Source organism: Abramis brama (genome assembly GCF_963993115.1).
Source record: "Abramis brama genome assembly, chromosome: 10".
NCBI lineage: Eukaryota > Metazoa > Chordata > Actinopteri > Cypriniformes > Leuciscidae > Abramis > Abramis brama.
The window spans coordinates 2892346-2908451 of NC_139972.1; the positions used below are offsets into that span (position 1 = coordinate 2892346).

The 16106-nt window shown below is 36.0% G+C and overlaps 1 protein-coding gene across 3 annotated transcripts in view; it reads right to left on the reverse strand.

Moving 5' to 3' along the window:
- LOC311091352 (NLR family CARD domain-containing protein 3-like) overlaps positions 1–16106 on the reverse strand; it is a 70608-nt gene that overhangs the window by 23288 nt on the left and 31214 nt on the right. For all 3 annotated transcript variants that reach the window (XR_014608056.1, XM_084127264.1, XM_084127265.1), the window contains exons 9-11: positions 15462–15635; positions 11025–11198; positions 7968–8141 (exon numbers count right to left, since the gene is read on the reverse strand). Coding sequence is in view for 2 of the 3 variants with exons in the window: in XM_084127264.1 (XP_083983390.1) it covers positions 7968–8141; positions 11025–11198; positions 15462–15635 (522 nt within the window). In the remaining variant the exon portion in view is untranslated. The remainder of the gene's footprint in view (positions 1–7967; positions 8142–11024; positions 11199–15461; positions 15636–16106) is intronic.

The window sequence follows — 16106 nt, forward strand, 5'->3', positions numbered from 1 at the left end:
CTTTGTTTCAAGAACTGCAATCCTTTGTAAAAGTCTGTGGCAGTTGGTGCAGCAAGTAGATTTCAGAAGAGGCATTTTCTCTTATCCTTGTAGGCAGTTGTGTTTTCCTTTCCCGGAATGTAAGCTGGTCGGGTAAAAGAATTCTCAGTTTTTGTAGTAATCCAAACTTTGTCGTCTGAGCACTGTGCTGATTTGCTGAAGTTAAAATTAGGTGATAAAAGGAAATAAAATAAAGGAAATAAAATATAAGAAAATAGGAGATAAAATGTAAAAGCGATAGAGCAAAGCGCGGAGCAGTAAGCGAGAGCGTCCGAACAGTAGCTGAGCAGGAAGTCAAAAAAGCTACAACTGTAGCAGCCTACAACTGCTGCTGTGTCTGCCAGTGTTTGAGTCATGCGCATAACCTCGCGTGCATAGACAAATCGTGCGCAAAGTCACGGTAATGTTAAGCCATGTGACAAAAAAATTTATTTGATCAATGATTGATGATTGACATTTAAATCAATGATTTATCCTGTAAATGTAATAATATTCAGAACAGAACAAGAATAAAAAAATAACTATAAACAAGCCAAAACGAAATAATTTAAAGCGAAAGTGAAAGTAAGCGGCGTTGGGCTCACGTATCTCTCTCATTAGAATCAAAATGTTTCAACATTCGCGATGTATTTGGATGGTAAACTATTCTTTATTACTGTCATGAGCTGTAAAGACGAGGACACAAAGAATGCCAGACACAAAGGTTTATTATACACCATATGCAAATCCAGATACTGGAAAGGCTTAAAAGAAAACTCAGGAGTGCACTGGTTAAATTGAATGTCAGTGTAGATTCTTGGGACAGAATAGTCTTCAGAGTTCACACGTTGATACAAGGGCCCTGAATAATACACGATGGCAATACTTGGATCTTAGGAGATATGATGACACACGGAGCTTGATTCAGAAAACCGCGTGCACCCTGGAGATCAAAGGAACGTGGACCCAGGAGTCCTGGGAAACCACCGCTCACAGAAGCTGCTTTGAAAAACCACCGCTCACAGAAGCTGCTTGGAATTCACATATACAGAGAGGTTAATGATGATATGGAGAATACATGCGGAATAGAAAGCTTTCTTGGAACCTGATGGCTAGGCTTAGAAACCGGAAGACTCAGACATCGAGAGACGGTAATTCTCCGCAGGTAATAGGTCACACACAGTAGAATCAGACGGTAAATCTTAGTAGATGCTTGGAAAACACTCAGTAGACACTGACAGTACCTCTCTTGAATATACTCCCTCGATTCTGACGATAACTCTTAGAAGATGATTGGAAAACACTCAGTAGATACTGGCGATGCCTCACTGCAGATACTTGAATCCTAGTAGATGCTTGGGAAACACTCAGTAGACACTGACGATGCCTCTCTTGAATATACTCCCTCGATTCAGACGATAACTCTTAGAAGATGATTGGAAAACACTCAGTAGATACTGGCGATGCCTCACTGCAGATACTTGAATCTTAGTAGATGCTTGGGAAACACTCAGTAGACACTGACAATGCCTCTCTTGAATATACTCTCTCGATTAAGACGATAAGAAGAAGATGATTGGAAAACACTCAGTAGATAATGATGATGCCTCACTGTAGATACTTGAATTATATTCTTGGAATATACTGAAATCACTGAGTGAGGAAACCTGGAATCACTCACGATGATCATCAGAAACTGCAATAACACTCAGAGGGCTCGAGGGACTAACCATGAAACAGTGAACACAACATTAATACCCGGCAGTGAGTGCATGTGAGGGAGCTGAATATAAAGGCTAGTGATGAGGTAATGAGGAGATGGGATTCAACTGCAGTGATGAGGGAAGTGAGTGCAGGTGTGGATCCAGGGGAATGCTGGGAAATGTAGTATGTGACAAGACCAGGGAAAACCAGGGAAATCGTGACAATTATAGTCTTTGTACTTAACTCACGTTCCAATATCAACGGAAAAAAAATCATCCTCTTCACACGTGCAAAAAAGTGCTTGGAAACATTGCAGTGGAGCGAAGCTTACGCTGAATGGTACAAATTGTATTACTGACTATTTAAATAATTTAAATAAATTTTTATATGTTAGGTTGACTATTTTATTATTATATTTTATTACGGCTATAATGAACAGGCTGTGATGTAAAGATTACAATGCTGGAATATGTTGTGTGTGTGTGTGCGTGTGTGTGAGGCGCGGGCGCGATCGAACAGTGGAAACATAAAAACATACTCCGTCATGTTCATACAAGACATCATTCAAGCTGCAAAGTGTTGCAAAACGTTGGAGGATATTTTGCAAATAATTTATTTAATGTGTTTTGTGACAGTTTGTTTTCAGAAGTTTCAAAGAGTTAGTAAAAGAGTAAAGAAAAAGTTAAAACTTTTTATTTAAATAGGCATCTTTTTTATTAAGTATTTATTTTGTATTAATACATAACCTCATTGTATTAATTTATAATGTAACATTATAGTGTGACTCAATAATCGTCAAACAGGTGACTCCGCGTGGTGGGAGAGGGCCCCCAAATCAAATTCTGCTTAGGGACCCCAAAAGGCTTGGGCCGGCACTGCATAACAGTATCATTATTTCTGTGATGCAATAGTTCATATTATCATAGAAGTACTGGGATAAAAGTTTAAAGTTCAAATATAAACACTGATGTCTACGGTAGTGATCAAAATTGAGCAAATCAGCTTTTGTTAGAAACTTGCCGCTTAAAATAATGCATTTATCGATTACATTGTTTCACCACTAGGTGGCGACAAGTGACTGTTAAAAAATGTATTTGTAATTGAATTATTTATTCAAGAGAATGTAGTACTGTATGATACTTCTGAAATAAAACTCAGAAAGATGTGAATTGTTTTTGTACATATGACTCATCTTATTCATCATGTACAGTCTTTACAAGTGTATGAATGAACTTTTCATGTTAAAAAAATATCATTACATAACGTATCAGCACCCAAGGATCGTGATAGTATCAAATTGAGAGATAAGTGTATTGTCCCAGCCCTAGTGCTTGTGTGTGTGTGTGTGTGTGTGTGTGTGTGTGTGTGTGTGTGTGTGTGTGTGTGTGTGAGAGAGTGTGTCAGTGTGTGTGTGTGAGTATGCTTAATCTATTTGTAAAAATTTTACGGAACTCTTAATATTAATGTAATTAATGTCGAATAAAGGCTGTATTAAAGCACTTAAAGACATTTTCTGATTTTCTGTGACCTAATATTTAGTGATAAATATTTATGGGTAATACATTGTTAACAAAGCATTATCTAACTCTTTACATAATTAAACAATAACACTTTGTTAATTACAGTGACAATGAATGAAAACTCACTGGTTGTATATAGTCTCTTGATATATTAACTACAGCTTAAATACTATTATACACTATTCATTAACTAATAACTAATAGTCTGCAAATGATTTATATGCGCTGTGTTACTGTATACTTGTAATAATGTCTTACTATAATTTCAAACTGTTCGACATTAAGTGTAATTGATACTTTTGTGTGTGATGGTGTGATTTTTCCCCCCAAAATAACACATAATAAACAAACTAAAGATGAATATGACTGATAGCATTGTTTTTTTTTTTTTAAGATTTCCCAAGTTATGGCGATAAATTTTTAATTTCTGTTATTTTGGCCATGATAATCATGTAGTGATAAATCTGATATGGTGACAGTCCTGGTTCAAGTGAAACACACACCACTTCTCACTTTTCAGCTGCACACACACATTTTGAGGAAATGCTCACGCTTTTGCAAGGGTCTGTTTGCACAAGCATTACAAGGAAAGTTGATTTACACCAAACATTTGTGATTTAAAAAAACCCTCTTCACTGTAACCTGCATCTGTTGTCTGGTTTGTAGTTCGTCTGGTTAATTTAACTGTTAGTTTTACTGTCTATTGGGAGATAATAATATATTAAGTAAGGCTATAACGATTCCTCTATTAAAGTCGAGTACTCGATTTTTTAAAAATCCTTGATTGCAATTTAACCATGTCGAGTAACTGGCAAAATACCGGAAGTGGCGCATTCCACAGATGAGAATCCATGAACCGCATTATTACACCGTTTTCTAAGGCTACGCAATCTATTTAAAACCATTCACAATCATAATATAGCATAGTGCTATCATGAAATCACAAAGGCTGTGATTCAGTTAAAAATATGCTCTGACGTGCGTTCCATAGTTGCACTGTTATCATTTATATGCGCGTCTGCGTCTCGGGTTTCTCAAACTCCATCTCTGCGTGCTGTGAGTTCATCTGCACGCAGTGTGCGCTGTTTCACAAGATTCGTAACGCAACTAATTTGTAAATCTACGCCAACACAGGAGAATACATAAATATCTTTCTGAAATATATGTGAATTGTTGTTAATTGCGATTTCAAAATAAAAGTTTAACCCTTGCACTGAGTTTGCATGTTTTGATGTGCACATGTTCTTGTTCAAGAAATTACAGCAACTGTTGCATTTCTATCATACAGAAATGACCAAATATTAAAGATTAAGTTAACATTTGAATTAAATTTGTTTGGCCAATATTAAACAAGGATTTGATCATGCCTTAGTGTAACCAGGCCGTTGGCAATCTCTGCGGACATTTTTTTTACATAATGTACATAAGTTATGTTTATATCAGTTTATATCATTTATTTATTTTACATTAAGTATTTTAACAGCGTTGTTCAATAACACCCATATGATTACTTTGATACTTTATTTGAACAAATAATTGCATGTTATTATGTATTTAGTTAACACTTAACAATAAGGTTCATCAATTAACATTAATTAATGTATTAAACAACATGAACTAACAATGAACAATACATTTGTAACTGTATTTATTAATCTTTGTTAGTGCTGTCAAACGATTAAAATATTTAATTGCGATTAATCGCATTAATGTCATAGTTAACTCGCAATTAATCACACATTTTTTATCTATTCTAAATGTCCCTTGATTTCTTTTTGTCCCATTATTTTTTTCTCATTTTAATGCTCTTATCAACATGGAAAAGTGGATCGGCTTGCTTTGTGCAATTTTTTTTTATTGAAAACAACATCGGCATCGCATCAGAGAATTCACATCAGCTGTGTGCTTGACCATCAAGTGGTATTTCAGACTGGACATGCTGCGATGATAGCTCAGTTCATAACGACAAAACACACAGATCACTTTGGTCTTGTCAATGGAACCATTTGGCAACTTTTTAAAAGTAAACTTTCCATTCAGAATCTTATGGGCATCCATTTCGCCGTCTCGCGCTCGCCATCCACTCAAAACATAACGTTAGCCTACAGGGGGTCGCACACTGGACGAGAAGTGCAGCGCCGCGTCGCGCAGCACCACGTCTTTAAAATTCAAACACATTATTCTCTATCAGTGTACACACACCAGCGACGCCATTCGGCGTCTGTCCGTAGCGCCCAGCTATGGCTCAGGACCTTGTTCAAAATCCTGCCGTGTCATTTACATAGTTTTATATTAAATTTATATTTATTTGTCTCAAATCGTCGTTAATGTATACTGACTTCACCCTGTGCTGCAATATACATTTAGTTTTACATTCATCTACAGAAATCAGATGTGTGGATGAAAACTGCCGATGCTATCGGATTTTAAGGTGATATTCTCAATTCATTCAGTTAACGGACGCTCTGAGGCAAAGTGTTCAGACTGCAGACTTAGCAACGATTGTATTTAATTCTACAGTACAATCATAACATAGTACAGACATTATCTTAATTCCATAATGTCCTTAATCAAAACAATATTGCTGGCCATAAACTGAGAAAGTGCGCGTCCGGTAGGGCTGCACGATATTGGAAAAAAAATTACATTGCGATATTTTTTCCCAACGATATATATTGCGAGCCATCAATCCAGGCTATTGTCAATAATTACCATTCCATAATATTAATAATTTCACTAATAAGCAAGCTTCATTACAAGTGACAAAAAGGTCACTTTATATTTTATTCCAAAATTAGAACATAGGCTATTTCTTTCAGAATCCGGTGAACGTTCTACGCAATCCAACGTGGCGGCGCTCTTAACAGATGTTTGTTGTTCATTAGGCTATAACTCCTCAAAATAAGTAAAAAAAAATATTATTCTCTCTCTCTCTCTCTATGTTTTTGGTGCTGATGCAGTGATGCGTTCATGTAAACGGCACCTAAAAGCTGTCACAAAGAACCAGCAAAAGTAATGATTATGAATATGTAAAATATTACACTGAGACATTTTAATTGTTTATTAATAAACAAGTGTTTTCTGTAAAGATGAAGTTGAAGACTGACTCGCGATCTTCGCAGTAGTGATCGCGCAGGAGAGAAATGCACTTTTCATACGGATAACATAGTTTTATTTTGTTTTGAATGGTTCTGTTTAAAAGTAGAGATTTCTGTAGATAATAGATATATTTCTATTTTTTTTTTTTTAGGTGTGTGAGGCGAGTAGGCTACCTTATACGCCGAGTTTCGGTTCATGGATGATAGCTCTGTGCTTTCTGTTTGAGGTCTCTGTGAAAGTTTTAAAGCAGTCTTTTAGTGCCGCTTTCATAACGGTCGCGTCCGTAATGGAGAACTGTCACGTAACATTGTTTTTTCCTCATAAATGCGAACACGAAAAATAAAAGACTTTTTAAAAAAGACAACCATCCACAACTTTACAACACTCCAGCAAAGTACCTCTTTTTGGTCAACATCCTCCTTTTTGTAGACGAAATAGTCCCAAATAGCTGATTTTGACTTTCTTTTTGGTACGAAATCTTTTTTTTTTTTTGCTGCGGATCCTCTTCGTCGCCCATTTTTAGCTATAGGATTGCCAGTGAATGATAGCTGTAAGCGGTGAGTTTGCGGCACAGCGAACCAATCACTGTGCAGGCACGCGGAACGTGCATGTCACCCCAGCAAAAAGTCATACAACAAACTCATGTTTACTGTGTGCTACCGTTCTCTTAATACACCATGGGTGCTACTACCCTTCACATTGCATGTTCCGGTGATGTGACTATCGCTCATTCGCACATCGCGATGTCGATGTTAAAACAGAATATCGTTCAGCCTTAGCGTCCGGTGTGCGATACCTCGAGTAGTCCTAAACGCCATGCGGCGTAGCACTGCGTTTCTCGTCCGGTGTGTGACCCCAAAAGCACAAACAAGTGTGTGCGGCGTGCCTGTTGTTTTGTGTCCGGTCTAGTTAGATCCGGTGTGATGTTGTAGTTTTTCTAACGTTACTAGTTGTTGCAACAGAATGTGAAAAAAACTACAAAGTTTGCTAGGCCAAAACGATCGTTAATCTTGTGATAAAAAAATGTACGCCGTTAAAATGGGTTTGCGTTAACACTGTTAAAAACGTGTTTGACAGCACTAATCTTTGTTAATGTTAGTTTAATTTTTTGTTCATGTTAGTTCACAGTACATTAATGTTAACATACAACCTTTGATTTTAATAATGTATTAGTAAATGTTGAAATTAATATTAACTTTGATTAACAAATGCTGTAGAAGTATTGTTCATTATTAGTATGTTAACTAAGGTAGTTAACTAATGTTAACTAATGAACCATATTGTAAAGTGTTTCCCTATTTGTATTTTTAAGTCATTTTAAAGGCTGTTGTTCACTTGGATCTATTTCATTAACACAATTTATCCGATTACTTGATTAATCGATGGAATAATCAGTAGAATACTCGATTACTAAAATAATCGATAGCTACAGCCCTAATATTAAGTAAATGTTTCTCATCAGGGAGACTCCTCACCACTGCCTTCTACCGCCGGCAGGATCTGACGGTTCAAGGAGGAATCTGTCTCTGAACCACCGGATGGGGCTTACGCCAAAGATATATTGTATGAACTATCTACATATTAGACCTTATTCACTCCGAGTCTTTATGGTAGAGATGATCTTACCACAGTTCCTCCAGTTTACAGTGAGGATTCTCCAGTCCAGCAGAGAACAGCTTCACTCCTGAGTCTCCTAGTTTATTCCCAGACAGATACAGTTCTCTCAGGTGTGAGGGGTTTGATCTCAGAGCTGAAGCCAGAGCAGCACAACCTTCATCTGTGACACCACAATCCCACAACCTGTAGAGAACAATGACACATATTAAGCCTATATCCAAATATAAACATAACACTTAAAAAAATAAAAAAAACATAATGCTGTCAATATGAAATATATACAAATACTCATTTGTTCAAGTTATTAAATTACATCAGTTAGGATTAATTTGATTTGATTCAACTTTATTTTCATTATGCAGTCTACAAGTACAAAGCTAATGCAATGCAGTTAGCATCAACCAGAAGTCTTACTATAATTTCAAACTGTTCGACATTAAGTGTAATTGATACTTTTGTGTGTGATGGTGTGATTTTTCCCCCCAAAATAACACATAATAAACAAACTAAAGATGAATATGACTGATAGCATTGTTTGTTTTTTTTCAAGATTTCCCAAGTTATGGCGATAAATTTTTAATTTCTGTTATTTTGGCCATGATAATCATGTAGTGATAAATCTGATATGGTGACAGTCCTGGTTCAAGTGAAACACACACCACTTCTCACTTTTCAGCTGCACACACACATTTTGAGGAAATGCTCACGCTTTTGCAAGGGTCTGTTTGCACAAGCATTACAAGGAAAGTTGATTTACACCAAACATTTGTGATTTAAAAAAAACCTCTTCACTGTAACCTGCATCTGTTGTCTGGTTTGTAGTTCGTCTGGTTAATTTAACTGTTAGTTTTACTGTCTATTGGGAGATAATAATATATTAAGTAAGGCTATAACGATTCCTCTATTAAAGTCGAGTACTCGATTTTTTAAAAATCCTTGATTGCAATTTAACCATGTCGAGTAACTGGCAAAATACCGGAAGTGGCGCATTCCACAGATGAGAATCCATGAACTGCATTATTACACCGTTTTCTAAGGCTACGCAATCTATTTAAAACCATTTACAATCATAATATAGCATAGTGCTATCATGAAATCACAAAGGCTGTGATTCAGTTAAAAATATGCTCTGACGTGCGTTCCATAGTTGCACTGTTATCAATTATATGCGCGTCTGCGTCTCGGGTTTCTCAAACTCCATCTCTGCGTGCTGTGAGTTCATCTGCACGCAGTGTGCGCTGTTTCACAAGATTCGTAACGCAACTAATTTGTAAATCTACGCCAACACAGGAGAATACATAAATATCTCATGTTTACTGGTTTCCGGTGATGTGACTATCGCTCATTCGCACATCGCGATGTCGATGTTAAAACAGAATATCGTTCAGCCTTAGCGTCCGGTGTGCGATACCTCGAGTAGTCCTAAACGCCATGCGGCGTAGCACTGCGTTTCTCGTCCGGTGTGTGAGATGAGTTAGCATCAACCAGAAGTGCAGAAATATAGTGTTCTATACAGATAAGTGCAGGAACAAGTCCAACACTGAAGTGAAGCTATAGCTTACAATATGTACAGAATATATGAATATACTAAAACCAAATAGAAGAAAATGGGCAGAATTAGAAAAAGAAAAAGAGAATGAAAATGTAGGGATACATGTACAATATGAGCAGCAACAACGAAAGTACAATTAAAATATACAGATTGTTATATGTACAGTAGCAGTAGCAGTTAAACAATGTACAATCTGTGCAAAATATGAATAGTAAAAATAACATGTCCGTCAGTATTATGAGCAGTACTGAATGAATGCAAGCTGCAAATTCTTGTCCATAAAAAGTACTATGAACAGTGCAGTATGAGTGCAAGGTGCAATTAGAGAGGTGGTGTGGAATTTAGTTGGATCACAGCCTCAGGGAAGAAGCTCTTCCTAAGCCTACTGGTGCGAGAACGTAGGCTCCTGTACAATGGTACAATGGTAAAATTACCTGCTCTGATCACATGCTCTGGTAATAATAGCTTTGTGTATATATTGACTATACTTTATTTTGATAATAAGTCCAAAAAGAAATCTGTTAAATCTGAGTATGTTGCATAGAACTGAATGAAGAATAACATATTGATATATTGATGTTTAATATTTTAATATAGGGCTATTTTCTGTCCAATTTGTGTGGATTTTTTCTTTTTTTCCCTTTTTTTCTGTGTTGTGTAATTTAATTAGTGATTCTACATTTAAATATTGATGATTACAAGTTTGGGGGAAATGCGATTAATTGCAATTAATCACAGCAAATTGTGCGATTAATTAATTAATTGTTTTTATCGATTCCCAGCCCTACTATAAACTAATAATTTGAAAATGATTTATAAGCGCTGTGTTACTGTATACTTGTGATAATGCAACCAGTTTGAAATAATGGTAACCCTTCAAGTGTAACTGTTCCTTTTGTATGTGATGGAGTGATTCTTCTTATTCAAAAATAACAAAATAAACAAAGTAAAGATGAATTTCACTGATAGCATTATTATTATTTTTTTTCAAGATTTCAATAGATATGGTGATATATTGTTATCGTGTTATTTTGGCCATGATAATCATGTAGGGATAAATCTGATATGATGACAGCACTGGTTCAGGTGAAACACACACCACTTCCCTCTTTTCAGCAGCAGATTCATATTTTGAGGCAATATTCACGCTTTTGCAAGGGTCTGTTTGCACAAGCATTACAAGGCAAGTTGATTTACACCAAACAATTGGTGATTTAAAAAAGAAACTTTACATTACAGATGTAACCTGCATCTGTTGTCTGGTTTGTAGTGTGTTTGGTTTATTTAACTGTTAGTTTTACTTTCTATTGGAGGATAATAATATATGAAGATGTAAATGTTCCTCCTCAGGGAGACTCCTCACTGCTGCCTTCTACCGCCGGCAGGATCTGATGGTTCAAGCAGGAATCTGTTGCTGAACCACCGGATGGGGCTTATGCCAAAGATATATTGTATGCACTATCTACATATTAATCCTTATTCACTCAGAGTCTTTATGGTAGAGATGATCTTACCTCAGTATCTCCATTTTACAGTGAGGATTTGCCAGTACAGCAGAGAACAGCTTCACTCCTGAGTCTCCTAGTTTATTCTCAGACAGATACAGTTGTCTCAGGTGTGAGGGGTTTGATCTCAGAGCTGAAGCCAGAGCACCACAACCTTCATCTGTGACACCACAATCCCTCAACCTGTTGACAACAATGACACACATTAGGCCTATATCAAAAGATAAACATAACACTTAAAAAATAAAAAAACATAATGCTGTCAATTTGAAATATATATATATATATATATATATATATATATATATATATATATATATATATATAAATACTTTTTGAATTTACTTTGTTAAATTACATCAGGGATGTATGTAAATTTCATCCTATTAAGGGATTGGATATACAGTTTGTATAGTATAAAAATCCTTATTTCTATGGAAAGTCTCCATAAAACCGTAAATTCCAACGTGTGTGTGTATGTGTGTGTGAGTGTGTGTGTGTTCTTAATGTATTTGTAAGCATTTTAAGAAACTGGGAGAAAAAAAATCGATTCACCTAACTATCGCAATTTTTTGGTTTATGATTTTAAAATATAAAAGATTTTTTTTATTCCAGAATCAATATTGATTCAAATTAAATTGCTTTATTTTTGTCCTTGCTTATGGACAAGGTTGACAGAAGTTAGCCACTTTTGTTCCAACAGATGATGAAATGTGTCGTTATCTATGAGTGTCGTAATATCAATTTCAAGTGGACGCGTTGAAGCAACGTGAGACTGAATGCACTGAAAAGCCCTTGCGCTACTCATATGCCGAGAGAGAGATAAGACAGTAGAGCTGCACTAGTAATCTTTAAAATACTGTCAATAGTTAATACATATTTGGTGCTTAAAATAACGCATTTATCGATTACATTGTTTTGCCACTAGTGTCATGGTTCTGTCACTTCTGTCTGGTTTGTCTCTTGGTTTGGTGACGCTCCCGGTTTGTCATGTGTTTGTGTATAGTCTGGTTTGTTGTGAGCACATGGCTTGTCATGTATTTCCTTGTGCCATGTGCTCTCCTGTCAATTATCTAGCCCCTCCCATCTTGTTACCTGATTATTGATTAATTTGCCCCACCTGCCTTCTCGTTACCCTCTTTTGTTTGCTTCCCTATTTAGTCTCCCTGTGTTTGCAGTCCTGTGCTGGTTTGTTGTCAATGTTCCCTCGTGTTTCCTGTTTGATGCCATATGCCTGTCTTGTTTTCCCCCACGGGGAGTTTTGGTTTATAGTTTTGTTTTGTTTAATAAAGATCCTGAGTTTCCTGCACATGAATCCTCGCTTCATTATTTACCATTCCGTGACAACTAGGTGGCGACAGGTGACTGTTAAAAATGTATTTGTTATTGAATTATTTATTCAAGAGAATGTAGTACTATATGATGCTTCTGAAATAAAACTCAGAAAGATGTGATGAATTGTTTTTGTAAATATGACTCATCTTATACATCATATACACTCTGTATAAGTGTATGATTTAACTTTTCCCCATAGTCTAGAGTTAAAAAAAAAAATTCACAATAAGTTGTAATATCGAATCACAATATTGTAGAATTGCAATTCTTAAAAATTGCAATAAATATAGTATCAGCACGAGAGAGAGAGAGAGAGAGAGAGAGAGAGAGAGATTGATTGTGTGTGTGTTTGTGAGCTTAACCCTCTGGGGTCGGTGGCCTTTTTTTCTTATCAGTGCAAAAGAGACTCAAAATACTCGGTTGATTTTGATCCTACATATAAGTATACATTTCATCATTCAAAACTGTTAAATGTCTTCTTTTATTTGTGTACAATCATAATAAAAACAAAATGTTGTTTTTCATAAAATAAAGAAAATAAACGATGCGCGTTCTGCCTTCTCTCAATGTGAAGTTCATTCTGAAACACGACAGAAAATGATCTGTAACTCAGCGAATGTTTGTCACACAGACTTGAGACATATGTCTTTACAAAGCTTGGGGTCTCTATTTTTCAATTATGTAAATTACATCAAAAACAAATATTCTCTGTTTAAGTAATCTGTATGAAAGCAACAACATGTACAGTTTCTCAAACTCACCCTCATTAACTCTAATGTGACCACACCCATGCGCGCAGGAGCGATTGACATGCAAATAGTCCACGCGGGCCTGTAAACGCCCTCATTACCTCAAAAACAAAGAATCAGAGATTCCAGTAACGTACTCCTCTGCTTTTCATCGAGTTTGGAAGACTGTGTTTGTGCTGTGCTGTGCTGTTTACCTTGGATTTACCTCAGAGGAATTAGAAGAATGCGATTTGAAGATGAGAAGATTTTTTTAATCTTGAAATGTGAACTAGACAGGTAGGCAACCTTTCAATGCTAAATTTATATACATGTAAGACACAAGGATGTTTTTCAATAATAAAACACAGCATGATAAAAGTATTATCGAACATAAAAACATCCTTGTGTCGTACATGTATATAAATTTAGCATTGACAGGTTGCCTACCTGTCTATAGGTCATATTTCAACATGTTTCTGTTTCTAGCACCAGTTTAACTAGTAGCTACAATGTAAAGTTTATGCAACAATAACATGCTTACTATTATGAGTGGACATTTCTTACCTTAAAAATCGTTCTCATCTTCAAATCGTGTTCTTCTAATTCTTCTAAGGTAAATCCAAGGCAAACAGCACAGCACAAAAACAGTCTTCCAAACTCGATGAAAAGCAGAGGAGTACTAAAGTCTCTGATTCTTTGTTTAGAGGTAATGACGGCGTTTACAGGTCTGCATTCCTTCATGTAGACTATTTGCATGTCAATTGCTCTTGCGCACGTGGGTGTGGTCGCATTAGAGCTAATGAGCACGGGCTGGAGAAACTGTACATGTCGTTACTTTCATATGGATTACTTAAACAGAGAATATTTATTTTTGATATAATTTACATAATTTATAAATAGAGACTTCAAGCTTTGTAACGACATATGTCTCATGTCAGTGTGACAAGCATTCGCTGAGTTACAGATAATTTTCTGTCGCGTTTCAAAATGAATTTCACATTGAGAGAGATGGCAGAACGTGCATCATGTTTATTTTCTTTATTTTACGAAAAACACGTTTTTTTCATTATGAGTGTACACAAATAAAAGAAGACATTTAACAGTTTTGAATGATGTATAACACTTATATGTAAAATAAAAACAAAGTATTTTGAGTCTCTTTTGCACAGATAAGAAAAAAAGTGAGCTGGTCTCACAGGCCCCAGAGGGTTAAAAAACCTCTTCACTGTATCCTGCATCTGTTGTCTGGTTTGTAGTTCGTCCGGTTTATCTAACTGTTGGTTTTACTTTCTTTTGGGCGATAATCAGGGCCGCATTAACACTATAAGGGGCTCCTGGGCTTTACCTCTTGAGGGGCCCTTCATCCATCAGAACTATTACCTACATTCACTCAATCACAATCAAATCACTTCTTAATCACAAAGTGCAAGTCATTTAAATAATATATAGGCCTTTACAAATATCTATGCATGAACTACTTATTGGCATATAGTCTGAACAGTTTTGCTGGCCAGGCAGGGAACAGGCAGAAGCCAGCAACCAGTCTGGGGTAAAACAGAAATCTCTTTATTTCAACATAAAAATTAGTTTGACTATATAGTGGACTGTTTTAGTGCCTACAACACAACCAAATACAATTCATTTGTCATTGTAAATGAGAAAGTAGTGAATTAGATCATTCAATACTGAGGGAATTTGACATTTTTTTTTATATTCCTCACCTCCAGGCATATTAATAAAGGGGCTCACAACCTATATAGCTAACGTTCAACTTGTTTAGTTAGCTTGGTTCTGGTTCTAAAACTTTTAAACTTTTGCCTGTTTGGTGTAGATTTAGCGGTTTTTGGACTGCTGTCTTAAACTGAAAGTGCTGCTTAGGTTACACCAAAGATATATTGTATGCACTATACAATACAATACAATATTTATTTATAACGCACATTTTATAAACCACCAAGGCTGACCAAAGTGCTGTACAGAACAGAAAAATAAATAAAGATAAAACAACCAATAAAGAAACACAAAACAATAGATAAACAATAATCGTACCTAAATCAAGGAGAAATAAAAGCCAAAGAAAATAAATAAGTCTTTAAAGAAGATTTGAAGGTGGAAACAGAGGGAGCTAATCTAATGTAGAGAGGTAGACTGTTCCAAAGTTTTGGGCCTGCAGTCGCAAAAGCATGATCGCCTTGTTTTTTAAGACTGGATGTAGGTACAATGAGTAGACAGTGATCACTGGATCTCAGAGTTCTAGAAGTAGTGTACGGACAGAGCAGATCAGTCAGGTACTGAGGGGCCAATTTGTTTTGGGCTTTATAAACAAACTATCTACATATTTATCCTTATTCACTCCGAGTCTTTATGGTAGAGATGATCTTACCCCAGTATCTCCAATTTACAGTTAGGATTCTCCAGTACAGCAGAAAACAGCTTCACTCCTGAGTCTCCTAGTTTGTTCTCAGACAGATCCAGTTCTCTCAGGTGTGAGGGGTTTGATCTCAGTGCTGAAGCCAGAGCAGCACAACCTTCATCTGTGACACCACAATCACTCAACCTGTAGAGAACAATGACACACTCTTCACTCTCCCAGATCAGACACACAGATCGAATCAACAGACTTCATCATTTAAAAAAAAAGCACAGATCACCATGTTTGATGTCAGTGAGATTCACCATGTTATTTGTGTGTGTTTGTGTGAGAGGTAAAGCTTATATAAAAACATATATAAACTATGTATATCACATTAAATAATGTGTAAAGATGATCACAGAAAAAGATGGATGTGATGGTCATTAAGGATGAATTCATCTTGTTCTTCATGTACTAAAGTCCTGACTGTGCTAAAGTAAAGTAAAGAGTGTTAAATGTTGATCGTATCAGGTTACTGAGGAGCAGCTCATGTGTTCAATCATTTACAGATCAATCACTCAATCACCTCAACTCAACACAGAAAAATATTATTTCTTACTCTTCATTTACACAATTGTGATATTAAAATAATTAATGGTAATCATGTCAACTCCC